Raw genomic sequence first — 13,286 nt, 5'->3', positions numbered from 1 at the left:
CATGTGGGATATTCCTGAATCAGCAGACCTGTTCTGAGAGCTGCTTTTGTTCCCGTGCGCAGACTGAATGTGAAGCAGGTGGAACATGAAAATAAAGCTCCTCCATCCTGTTTCACAAAATGGCCCTCTGTTCTCCCACACCTGGTGCGGTTAACTCGCCTTCCAACCCAAACACGTCTACCCTCCGCGGCTGGAATCGTGGTTAACCTTTTCATCTGCGAGCACCGGCCAGTCTGGTGAGGCTAGTTTCCATTAAGGCATGTGAAATTTCGGAGGTTCAGAGGTGGAAAGGATACAGGTAAAAATGCAAGGTAAGCAGACAACATGTTATTCCACTTACAACTGAAGGGTTGACTCTACGGGGAACAAAATAGACCTTTGGGGTTTTCAATGCTACGCTCTTTATATAGATATTGCAGTATTATAGTGATTCTGTAAAGGTCTGGAAACATTCATTTAAAAATTAAACTTTTTAATTTGTCACTTCATGGGAAAAACGGCATGCAGAATCGCCAAAAAACCCTAAATAGGTACGTTTTCAACCCCGGCTTGGCGTTGAGGGTTTTAGTGCCATAAAGTGATTTCAGATAAGACCTGCTGACTCAGATCCCTGAGTAGCTTTTTGAGGAAACGTGGGCGCGCCTGAGGTAAACCGAGGCTGTTTTTCACAGGAACTCGGGTAGGTTTTTTTTCCCCCCCTCATGACCATGTGGTAGTAGTGCTGGGCGTTGCAATATGTGCCGTAGTACCCTCCCGCCAAACAACGACATCTGAAGAGAGAACGCATTACTGTCCATGGTGCGGAGGGTTTCGGGTGAAGTCGGGACTTCAGATTTGTGCAAAATCATATTGAACTAATGCCTGATTACGCATTAGGTGTAAAGACAGAAGTCAATCACGTAAAGTGCCTGAGTTAGAGACAATCACGACTGGAAAAAAATCACTCCAGGGAACTCAAAAGACTAAGATGTTCATATGATGCCATGCTAGAGCTGTTCAAGGTTTTAAAAAAAAAAAACTTGTGGAGGTAAGGGTGGTATTCTGAGGAAAAAAATGAAATAAAATAAATGTAAAAAAAATTTGGAAAGAAACTTGGATATATCTTCTTTTTTATTAAAGTTGTAAATCTATACAACACTGTATATCTTAATATTCTGTAAGAGTTTTAATTTCTCATTAATTTTAGCTCAAAAACATAATCAGAATCATTACGACTTTTTCCAGATTTTTTTTCTATCATAAATTTACAACTTCTTTAAGAGAACTAAACTAAACACATTTATGAGTCCAATTGTAATCTTCATAAATGTATGACTAAATTCTCAAAGAAGATATTTTTCTAGTACACTTTTCTAATAAATTTATTTATATATATATATATATATATATATATATATATATATGTATATATATATGTATGTATATATATATATATATATATATATATATATATATATATATATATATATATATGTATTTTTTCTTTAATGTCAAAATATCTGTGTTTTTTTCTGATAAATTTGCAATTTTAGTTTCTCCTCACAAATTTAAAATGTAAATTTTAGAGACTAAAGAGGTAGTTTTGTAATCTCAAAGAATACCTAAATTTCTTTGACTAATTTATTACTTAATCTCAGGAAATCTTGACTTTTCTTCTGCATTTGTGATTATGCAGAAGATTATTATGCAGTTGTAATTTTTTCACATATATTTATGACCTCTTTTTTTCTAGACAACTTTCTCAAAAATTGTATTTCCCATAAATTTACAACTTTTTTTCTCTCTTTTCCTCATAAATGATGTCCGTTTTCTGGCACTTTTGCGTTTTTGTATATTCATGTTTGTTTTAGTGTGATTTTACAGCTTTTTAATCTTGGAGTTTCTTTCCACAAAAATTCACCACACTTCCTCCTTCTTCTCAAGTTTTTTTTTCCAATCCTAGAACGGCCCTAACACATCTTCATATAATTGTAAACTACCAGGAAAAAAAAGATTAGATACAATCTCCAAGTGGGTTCAGATACAGTAAGATTTTCACTGGATGCAAAATATTGTGTATATTTGGAATGCTTAGACAGCCAAAACTGGTTTCCCTCACTTCCTTTTAAGCCATGTATGGACTTTAACTTTGGTAACTGCGAGCTATTGATAAGGGTGCATAGGATGTTTGTGTTTCATATGGCACAACTGCAAGCACACAACACAATACTGATGATACAGTCATTACAAAAACCACCGCCTGCATTTCCTGAATAAACACAGCTAAATGCTCAACACCACACATTAAAGAGACTAGATCCCAGTTTTCTGTTTGGTTAAATAAAAAGTATCCACAACCTGCTCATCACACACACATATATATGTAAGCCAGCACAACAGAAAGAAGTCTATGAGAGAACAGTGAGCGGATGCAGCGACAGCACCAACAAACCCAAACTGAGAGGCAACCCGAGTGGCGTCCTGACTGTCAGGACCTCAGCTTCCTCTATGAGATTTCTCTCTCATTCTGCCCTTTTTTTGCTGAAGCACCTTTTAGAAATCTTTACAGCTACATGCGGGCTGTTAGGTGGAGAGGATTTTACACTGCACTGTCCATGATTTCTCCAACAGCACCCAGAAGCGATGGACCCCTGTTGGACAGCGCATGCATGTGTTAAGGAGCGTGGATCCATAGGTGTAAGGCTGAGGCGCTCATCTGACTCCCAGACTGAAAACGCTACAGAAACCCCTGCATTATCTAAACTTTCACTACTTTCTAACACTTTCTACTCTTCTGCTACTGCTAATGGTTAATGGCTACCGATAGCATGTTGTCTACGCTTTACGTAAGCACTCTGCCAGCTACAAGCTAAGATGTTAGTGAGATAAATAAGATGCAGGGCTAGTGTAAGGTTTGAGATATATGTACCCAGGACAGAGTCTCTTTAATGGGATTAGACGGTGGTAGGAAGTGAAGGATTGTCAACCGCCTCCACCTTCTGCTCCGGCGAGCAGCAGAGGAAGAGGCGGTTGCCCAGGCTCCTGAAGGCAAACCGAAAGTACATCATATGGCCCATGGCCACAAAGGAGACGGAGATGATGACCAGAAGGCCAAAGGCCTCTGGGTTTGGGGCCAGAATCACCATGATGAAGTGCAGAAGGTCTAAGAGGTAATTCATGGAATTCTGGACGCCGTTGATCACACCTCGCTCTGACTCGATCACATTCTCCTGGATGAGCTGGGTCACTGTCAGGTCAAAAGACCACAGACCTGCAGGGCAGAGGCAGAGATCAACAGTCAGCTCTAATAATCTTTTTATATCCATAATAAAACAGCTTCAGTACTCAACAGTAGCTCTACTAGGAATAATGAGGCAATATTACTGGCATCAAAGGTTGCAGATACTGCAGAGGTCCTGTGGGACATTCTTACAAGTTATATAAAAGTCCAACTTGTCAAGCTGCTTGAGTCATGTGTCTGGAAGTGATAATTTCTAAAATTTGCTATCTGGTCAGAGGAAATGAACATGCCAATAAAGCATGAGCAGCAGTTCCTGAACACTCCAATTTCCTAACGAATAAAATAAACACACCTAAGAAAATGGACATCAGCACTTTGGAGTGCGTGGACCTTTTTTATTACCAGTGTTATGACTATAATGTGCAGTGAGACCTTCCCTGGAGTCCACTTAATAACCGCCTCTGGCCCTACACTGATCATCTCCAGCAGGTGTTTTTATAGAAATTTTGTTTGGAAGAACTATCAAACAACAGTATGACCGACCCTGTTGTTGCACGACTTGAAATACAATAGCATAAAAGTACAGTCGAAATAAGAGAGAAATGCAAGTCAAAACTAACAATGTTTTTTAAGTCTTTAAAATTCTCCAACCGTCCACTGACTGCTGATTTCAGATGTATTCTTCTCCATCTGGACTCGGCCACTAATAGCTGGCGTACTAATCCATTTTGGTAAATCTCTGCACCGCATCTAGTAAAATACAGCAAGTATTCCCAGATTGGGGAAAAAAAAGAAAGTACTTCACTCACCAACTCTAGCAGCAATTACGCCAGCAAACAGCAGACTAACAGACATGTAGGACTGCATAGGTGGCAGCTCTTGGGTTGGTGCGGCAGTAGTAGGCATAGTGATGTTTCCACCGGTCAGACTGTGGACAGCTTCAGGCAGGGTCTTCTCTCCAATCAGATGGGTGTAGAGGTCCTGGAAGGGTGAGACGCTGAGGTCGAAGGGGCTTCCAGGAGCAAAGACTGAGATGACACACAGTATGAGGCAGGAGAGCTGGGCCATGCCGGAGATGAAGCCAGTGCGGATCAGGCCACACTTCTTGCGAACCCAAGTGAAGGCGACGGTGCCGCAGATGCCCGAGATGGCCGAGGCTCCCATCAGCAGACTGAGCACCGAGCCATTGAGGCCCTGTGTATAGGCGTAGCCTGTGGTGATGCAGTCAAAGCCCAGCACCGTCATGTAAAGAAAGGCCAGGGACATGCCGGCGAAGAAGATGTTCTGGTTGTAGTAGGCCACCCAGCCGGCCTTGAAGGTGCGCACGGGTTCAGCCATCTGGTAGCAACAGCTGCGCTGTTTGGGAGAGTCAGACTTGGCAACAATGGAGGTTTCGTTCATAAGTGGCTGAGACGACTCCTCAGGACTCTGGCCATTCTCCAAATCTGTCAAAGGGCAGAATAACGGAGGTTCTCGATTACCAAATCTAAAACACAGTCAGTTTTATTCCCCAACGATACAAACAGATAATGCTGCACTTACCTTTTGTAGGGCTGAGCTGTTTGAGCTCCTGCTGCTGCTCCTTCTGTCCAGCTTTCACAGCCAGTGCGGGCGTTTTCTGGTAGACCTTCCACAGCAGTGCGTACTCCACACACATGGAGCACAGGTTCCAGCCAGAGATGAAGCCACAGCCAACGAAATGAGAGCCAAAGGCCATAATCTGGCCCACTAACATGGGAGCCAGGATGTTGGTCAGCTGGTCAATAATCCGCACTGTGGCATTCATATCTGTTTGACAAGGGAGTGGAAGGAGGAGCTAGTTAGTACAACAGCTAATTTAACACATTGATTTAAAAAAGCCGATTATGGTCTTCAAATTTGTGTTTACAGTAACATAAACTAAGAACTAGCACAAGCGGATTGATAAGGGTCAACCAGTTCAAAGTGTTGTGCACCATGTGACCAAATCTTTCTAACAGCTTGTCACAATCAATGGAAAACTGCAGTGACATAAAAAAGAAAAAAGAAAAAAAAGAAATGTGAGCGAGTCAGCATCCGGGGTTCAAAGTCCTCCCAGCTGAACATATGACCTGATAACAGATCATATGAGGCCTACATCTGAAGATAAGCCACCAGTCGATAGCAAACACCTACCTGCCAACTTGCTGCTGTCCTGACCTGCTACAACAACCACCCAGTCTCTCTGGATGGTAATGGACATGGCCGTGCTGGCAAGGTTGGCAATGTTTGCGATGGTGATGACCAGGATGTAGCAGGTTGTCTGAAAATAATAAAAAAAATGTAACAGTAGTTTTATATTTGGACTGACTTTGTATGATAAAATGACAAGGCTGTTCCCCAAATACTCCCATGAAACATGAAAAACTAAGAATCGGATAGATCTAATTCCCCCATGTCATCGAATTCCATCGTATTCCAAATTTCTCATCATTAAGCCACAAAGCTACAAAGTTCAGTCCTTTTCGATGAACACATACTTGAGTTATGTTGATTTACACACTCTCCTCAAGACCAACAAACTCATCAGAGGAAAAAAGGAGACCATTTAGGTTCAACTGGAGCGGCTATCCTTGAACCGAACTGGTGGCCTATATCACCAGCTATCAGTTACCTGTAAAACAATCTTGAGATCCCTTCCTAGGCAACTGAGCTGCCATTCACACCTCCACCACTGTGACCTTAATGACTCACAAACGTCCTCACACGTCTGGGCATGTCTTGACAATTTCCAAAATCACAGCCCTATAAGAAGATAAACACCTGCAACTCCTCAGCCTTTCAGACGACATGAAACACCTAAAAGGAGTCCAGCTGCCTTCGACTAAAGCATGATTATTTTATATATTCTAAAATAATATATTATTATTTTAGATTATGGTTTTTATTTAACTTTTAACATTTACAAGGTCATCCATAAACCCATCAAGAATTCAGGTTCGAGTTCAGGTTAACATCTTTTTTGGAACACCCAAAAAGAAAAGCCCCAAGATTGATGTGTACCTCGTGGCATGTTCTGGTTTATGAAAATCTGCCTATTTAGCATGTGGTTGAATCTAAATCCAATACGGGGTTTGGTTGGAGTGTCAGAGAAAGAGAAAGTACACATGAGTCCACTGTTGCTTTTTAGAGGATAATATGATAGGGTTGGAAATTCAAGAAAAAAAACAACAACATAAAGTGTCTTAGTAAGGTGCTGCTGAACCACATGAGCCAGCTTTAGCACTGATTCTCCAACTCTTTGGATTTCCAATAAAAGAATGAACACCATTAACTCAATTTCGTGATCTGTTGGACAGCACCGTCTTAAGCTTTATTTTACCTGTCATCCCTTTAAGTCACTGAGTTTCACAGATTTGGTCCCTTTTCCCATGTTTCCCATTTAAAACACTGGTACAAAATCTCCCATTGGAAGACACAATGATGTTTCATCACTGATGGATATCCATATTGATTTGACCTTTGACTTAAAAAGGAGTTGTTTCTAGGGTGGAGGAGGGGTCCAAAGTAGTCATTCCTGTTCCAGTACAGCTGCACAGTTTAGCCAAAGGAACAGATAAATACATTTTTAAAAAGATTTAAAATGCATATTTTTATTTTTCTAGCTTGCCTAATTTTTGTGCCTTTGTGTAAATTTAGCACAGGGTTGTAATCTCCATTTTGCAGTCATTTATGGTCATGTTTGTTTCTGCTGTGACGGTTTAAGGGGGGGAGGGGCAGTAGGAAATATGAGACGGGAGAACAAAAGATAGAGGCTAGAGCTGACTGTAAGGGCAGAAAAAGCTTCCCAGCAAGTGTTCAATCATCTAAAAACATACTGAACAGACCCCAACTGACCCCAAATGTCTAAGTCTGATGACAGGGAAGCTAGTCCTGACTAACCCCCCAAGTGTGTGGGGATCACCTGGACCCACTAAGCAGTCTACTAAGGGGAAACACCACCAGAGTAATTATTAAAGATACAATGAGGCTAAACATAAATTACGTAAGGTTGTGCACTCCGCTACAATCTGCAGTAAATGCCAAAACTTACAAAAACAAACACTAGAAAAATGTCAATGTTGGCTTCACCACAGTGGATAACAGAGAGACGGCAGTGTGAGCTGAGTGTCAAGTGAGAGTATGAAGCCCAACAAGTTCAGATGCAATCTGTCACAGTGACGAACATCTACAGGAACTTGTCTTCAAAAAGTGGGTCTTTTTAACTGGCTGCAAAGCATGGGCCAGATTCCTCAACAGAAGGTGTCAAGGGTAAAGGGAACATGAGTTTCTCAACTTTTTCTAACTCTCAAAATCCGACCTGATTAGCTGATAGCAATGGCAAAAATCTTTAAGAATGAAATCAAAGGTCAACCGTTCCCACTACGTGTCAAATCAATAACTTCCTGTTGAAAAAAAAAATCTATATCATTAGTTAAAATTTAAAATTTCAGCAGAAACTGCACATTTTTCTGAAGCAGACTCTGTTTGTGGGTCTGTGCATGCATTTTCACACAGCTGCTCTGGTCAGTATAGAAACAGAAATGCTTCAGCAGGCCCAGTCACATTTCTGTCTGTGTCATGTGACTGGCCTTGAACAACCTGCTGACTGCACAGCGTTCAGCAAGACACTAAATCTCCTGTTTCACCAGTCTCTCACCACCTCCACCAGCACTCCGACAACGGCCAGCCCTCTGAACTCTCTGACCGCTAAAGAAATAGCCCCATTTTCCCGCAGATACTGCAAACACAAAAGAACCACACTGGAGGCCTTCTGTGTTTCAACCCAACACCCAAAACCGTCTCCTGCGATGAATGGAAACTCGAGCAGTTTGCAGTTCTGGATCTCTGGATCGCAGAGATCAAAATATTGACAGTGAGGGAGCTCCTGTTTAGTGACATAGCTCAACAAGTGTAAAAAAGAAATAACTGAAACACTTTCCTGGTCCCCAGTAGCTTTCCTGTTGTAGTATGTATGTACTCGTATGTTAAATCTACTGCAGGCTTGAGAATCTACTTGTTTTCTAACCCTCCTTTACTCAAGATTCAAGATTCGTCTTGAAGTGAAGTCAAACTTTAGAGCAAGTCAATACTGACTTTCTCCTGGAAGTGTTTTACTTTTTAACTGTAATGCTTCACATCTGCATTCAGGGAGAAAAACTGAAGTCAGGTACAGATTTAGCTACAGAGAAGCTTATGTGGACACTCTTGGATCAATGCATTAATAAATAAATAAATCTGAGTAATCCCCCACATGACTCCTTCAGAATCAGCTAATTATTTCAATCTTAGTTTATTTAATTGCTCCAAAGCAAATCTTTACCGGCACACTTTGAATGTTTTCAGAGTTGCTGAACCTGCATTCAAAATTTTTGATTTTTCCAATATTTTGAGCCCTCATACCTTCATAATCAAATGAGATATACATCTGAAATTTTCAGGGCTGAAAAACTCTGTTAAAACTAAAAATAAGTCAACTTCACAGCCACTCCAAGTGTCACAATCTAAGGAAAAAAATCTCATTTTCGTACAACTTTTTCAGTAACCATCCTGACTATCAGTATATTAGGATCAACAGCAACAGCAACAAATGTTTTTGTTCCCTGGATGTTTGATCTGTTTCCTGATAATTTACAACAGCAAATTTCTAATTTAAACTTTCCATCATCTGATCCCTTGAGCATGACGCTGATATTCAAAATGACACAGATCTTTAGATTGCAACACTTGTGACACTTGAGACTTCTACTATGAAGCACGACTTGGTCTTGTCTAGGTAACTTAAGGGTTAACCCTGGGTTTTCTGTACTATGAAGGTGATTTACTTCTTAACGTGCCATAGTAACCTGCTCCAGAGCACGTTAAGTTTCAGATGAAAACCAACGGGTATGAAATTAACTCCTACTGACCAATCTTCAGAAAACAGCATCACCATTCCTAAAAGATTTCATTACGAGGAGAGTAGGAGCATTTTAATGTCTTTGTGTTTCCCTGATAAATAGGTCGTTTGATGCAACTTTATTTAATTTTGTTTTTTTTATCTGTTGGCAATCAAAACTCTACAACAATTTTATTTTACTTTAATCGTTAACATTTGATCCTAACCAGGACACCTCCACTGTAATTGCTGACATCATATCTAATGTGTAAACTACATTTGAATATTGATTTTGTATTTAATCTTTACTCTCCAACCCTTAAATAGTAAAGACTCCACAGCAGGGGGAAAAAAACCCTCAGCCTCAGCCAGAAAATAATTAAGTGTAATTAAAATGTTTATTTTACTGCTCTGTACACTAAAGATGAGAATAATGGTTTTCTGCATTAACTGTGTCCTTTTAACAACAATGTTGCGTTTTGCTGTTATATTTTTAAAAAAAAAAAAGTTTTTTAGAGATTTGTGATCACCATTTGATCATAATGTGATAATGTCTCTGGCTGGAGTAGGTGACACTCATAGGGATTGCTTTCTGTGGACGAGTCATATGATCATGTGAACGTGCAGGTCTGAGGTGATAACCAGCTTTGTATGATGAACTCTTTCATAGTACAAGGTGCTGGATTCGCTATGAAACACGTATCAGCTCATCACCAACGCTTATCAGCTTTCGCTTCTTCAAGTTACATCCTGAAGAAGACAAAAGCTGCTACGTGATGGTGTAATTTACAAGTTCTTCAGCTGTGTAAAATAAAGGCCTTAATTAATTTTTCAAACCTACCTTGTTCCCTTACACGAGCACCAATGGTTTAACAGACATGAGTAGTGCTACCTGATTCAGGTACAGTTTTTAACAGAACTTTAATGTGAATATCATTGGTACTTATAGGAGTTATGAGGGATTAGAAATTTGGGATAAAACTCATTTAACAGAGTGAAAACGGGCCCACTCCTGTGTACTCTGAGGGCCTAGAACATATTCATAGTATGAATGTATGAATGTAAGGTTCCCAAGGTTCATTGAACTATGGGAACCTTTCTCGGATTTGACTGATTTTATTCAGAATAAACTTCATGTAAACTCAGTTCAAGTGTCATGTTTTGTCCAACTGCCTCAAGAGCGGCGTTATTTAATTTAAGGAGGAACTGATGACAGTAGAGAGGGTTTTGCAAATATGAATATTGCTATGTCTTGAAATTTTAACTTGCTTTGGTGTTAACTGTTGACTGTTTCCCTTGAAATCATGGGCAGAGAGAAAGAGGAAACTTAAATGAGGAATTACTGATTTCTTGTTTATTATAAAAACAGAAGTTCTGTCTGTTAGAGAGAAATTTGTACTCATGTGTACACCGGATTAGATTTGAAAGAAAAAAAGTTTAAATATTCAAATTAATTGATTGCTGTACTACAAACTAATTATGTGTATTAATCATTTTCACTTTCACATTTTACTGTTTTTCTGCTGTTAACTGTTTGAACTATTTGATACATTGAAGTGAATGGGTGCTTTTAGTTTGCATTAGAATAAATTATCTGATAGGCTTTTTATTTTTTAATTTTCTATTTTATTTAATTTTTTATTTTTTTTTTACTATTTTTGATGCTTCAGTGAGTATCTGTGGGAGTCCACTTCAGGCTGTGTCCTGATAGTCGTTTGATAAGACAGGTTACACCCACAAATATTTAAGAAACAGGCTCTTTCTACTGCTTTAAAAAAAAAAAACACTAAAGCATTAAATACTCAAGTGTGAATTCTACAGATTTCGTTCATCAATTTGCTTATAATAAGTTTATGATTTCAAGATGATTAACTTGAGTTCAAACGAACATTAAAAAATTCTAGTGGAGCTGTTGCAATCCTCTGTGGATAAGCTGTGCTCACTCCATAAATCACACTGACAGGGAAGCTCGTATCAGTGAGTGAAAGTAGGAACGTTTCAACCTCAGCTTAAAGAAAGGAGGTAAAAATGCTTTCAGTGCAAATCCCCACCAAAACAGGTTGAAACAGGAGAGGGGATCTTACCAGAATCCATCCATTGTAGAGCTCCGTGAGCTGGTCTTTGAACTGGAAAACAAGCATGAGGAGGACCCCGCACGCGATGACGCAACTGTTCTGGACCAGCAGCGAAGTCTGGGCCACTGTGGAAAGACCACGACGGGCATTAGGGACAGAGATCTGATCAGACACAACACATTCATTATGGTGCAAAGAAGCTCATTTCATGTCTTTGCCAAATTCCTCTGTGTAATTGTTTTCCAGTTTAACTGTTAAATGTCTGTGTTCAAGGGAATTCATGTTCACAGTCAAATACCTGGTTTTACATCCCAGACTGCAGTAACTGCAGTAACTATTTACAGTTTTCTTTGTCCTTGGCTGATGGTGTTGACTCAGGGTGAGCTACAGGTCCTGGCCCTTATATGGGCCAAATGTCAGAGGTGTTGTGACATCTGACCAGCAAAAAGAACTGCCAGAAACCCAATTCAAGCCCACCAAACTGAGCCAAAAAGTGCCACACATAGCCCAGATTAAACTTACCTTTAAGCCTGGGGTTTTTGTCCACCCAGTCCCCGATGATGGCCCCCAGCAGGAGCACCGAGCCAGCCACTACCAGCCCATACACGGCAGTGAGCAGCAGGCTGTTCCCGTACAGCTCCACCAGGAAAACTGCCACAGCGAAGTTCCACATCCGGTCACCCTGAGGAATTTAAATTCAGATATTCATATATTTAAAGCTATCTGTAAATAGAGCACTGTGTGGCTAGCTGCAGGTGGAAAAGTAAGTGAGTTTGAACAGTTATAATGACATATAAAGCAGCAATAACAAAACTAATAACGCATTAGGTTTGATTTAACACTGGATGGCCACAAATAAATATAGTCATCATGGTGAACATGCATACATTTACTGTGTGATGTCAGTTAGATGGACATGAGCATGGTTATAATACAATGCTGGTTACAAACAGTGTGTGCTCACCCATGTTGACAGAGCGTGGCCCATGTAGATGAGAAATTTGGCCGAGGTGAAGAAGTCTCGGGTGGATTCTGTGGAGAAAACATGTTACAGCTGGTGCTCCATACCCATCTGTGACACTCAGGCTCCTCTCCGGGGAAATATTCAGTAATTTCTCCTGCAACAGAAAAACAACTCACCCATGCACGTCTTTTTAGTTCCAGAGTTATCCATTTTAAAGCTCTTCAGACAGAAACAACCGGCTTGATATGTCTAATATATATTCTCTCGTTTCTGCTAGATCCCCTTTTGTAATGCAAAAGGAGGTCGACTCCGACTACCTCTGCACCTAACTGACACAATAACCGGAAAAAACAAAAGAAGACACGGCGTTTCTCCCTTTTTCTCCTCTCCAAACTTAGCTATCACTGTAGCTGAAGTTGGAAAGAAATGATTTTATAGCCCGAAAGGCCGGGTGGGTCGCAGGGACACGAAACCGGGAGACGAGCTGCTGTCAGCTGAGCTCCTGTGGACTGTCTGCTCGGCTCTGCTCTCCGCAGCTGCTGCTGCTCTGTTTACGGCCCGCCTCGAATATACCCCGCGCGGTCACGTGACTGCCCTTTCTTTACCCCTGTGTCAAAAACAGACGCGGTCCTGCCTACTTAAAGAAAAAAAAAGAAGAAGAAAAAAATGCACTATAGGAGCAAATGACAAATGGTGTCATTGTTACTTTGTTACAGTTAAATCCTCCGGTTCCTCTCACACAGGTGAGCTTCGGTTTGAAATGCTCCCCTTGTCCACTTGTTTACCTCCTAGCAACGTGCACGATTATTTATTAATATTATTATTATTATTATTATTATTGAAAAGAAATTAAAGTTTTATACAGACATTTAAGAAAAATAATAAAAATATAAATAAGGAAATGAAACTGTTGGGTAACTATAATGGACACGAAATTGAAATTATTAGCTAATAGCATGCATGACAGTTAAAATTGTTAGCTAAAAATACATTAACAATGTTTTTAGCTTAAATGTTTTGAAAGACAATTAAAAAAAAATGTGAATAGTAATAAATGTGTTGAATATATGGCTTCCCCTCCCTGCGGGGGTTCTGCACGTTTCTTCCTGTTAAAAAGGAGTTTTTCCTTCCCACTGTCGCCAACTGTCTGCC

At 40.2% G+C, this 13,286-nt stretch overlaps 1 protein-coding gene across 1 annotated transcript; it reads right to left on the bottom strand.

Moving 5' to 3' along the window:
- Positions 1-1,496: 1,496 nt before the first annotated feature.
- Positions 1,497-12,661, bottom strand: slc40a1 (solute carrier family 40 member 1). The gene is made up of 8 exons (XM_063499605.1): positions 12,311-12,661; positions 12,135-12,202; positions 11,693-11,852; positions 11,180-11,295; positions 5,375-5,501; positions 4,763-5,008; positions 4,030-4,665; positions 1,497-3,250 (listed from the first exon to the last, which is right to left on the bottom strand). The coding sequence occupies exons 1-8, from the start codon at positions 12,342-12,344 to the stop codon at positions 2,934-2,936; spliced, it is 1,704 nt and encodes a 567-aa protein (XP_063355675.1). The 5' UTR covers positions 12,345-12,661; the 3' UTR covers positions 1,497-2,933.
- Between the last annotated feature and the right edge of the window lie 625 nt (positions 12,662-13,286).

Source organism: Pelmatolapia mariae, linkage group LG16_19, assembly GCF_036321145.2.
Source record: "Pelmatolapia mariae isolate MD_Pm_ZW linkage group LG16_19, Pm_UMD_F_2, whole genome shotgun sequence".
Classification (NCBI taxonomy): Eukaryota; Metazoa; Chordata; class Actinopteri; order Cichliformes; family Cichlidae; genus Pelmatolapia; species Pelmatolapia mariae.
The sequence above is the reverse complement of the archived record's forward strand: the minus strand, read 5'-3'. Positions and strand labels throughout refer to the sequence as shown.

Coding starts and splice junctions, on each gene's coding strand:
- slc40a1 (XM_063499605.1), bottom strand. CDS start 12,344: ATGGATAACTCTGGAACTAAAAAGACGTGCATGG. Junction 11,296..11,692: donor CAAAAACCCCAGGCTTAAAG/GTAAGTTTAATC, acceptor GTCTTTCCACAG/TGGCCCAGACTTCGCTGCTG. Junction 3,251..4,029: donor CGTAATTGCTGCTAGAGTTG/GTGAGTGAAGTA, acceptor TCTGCCCTGCAG/GTCTGTGGTCTTTTGACCTG.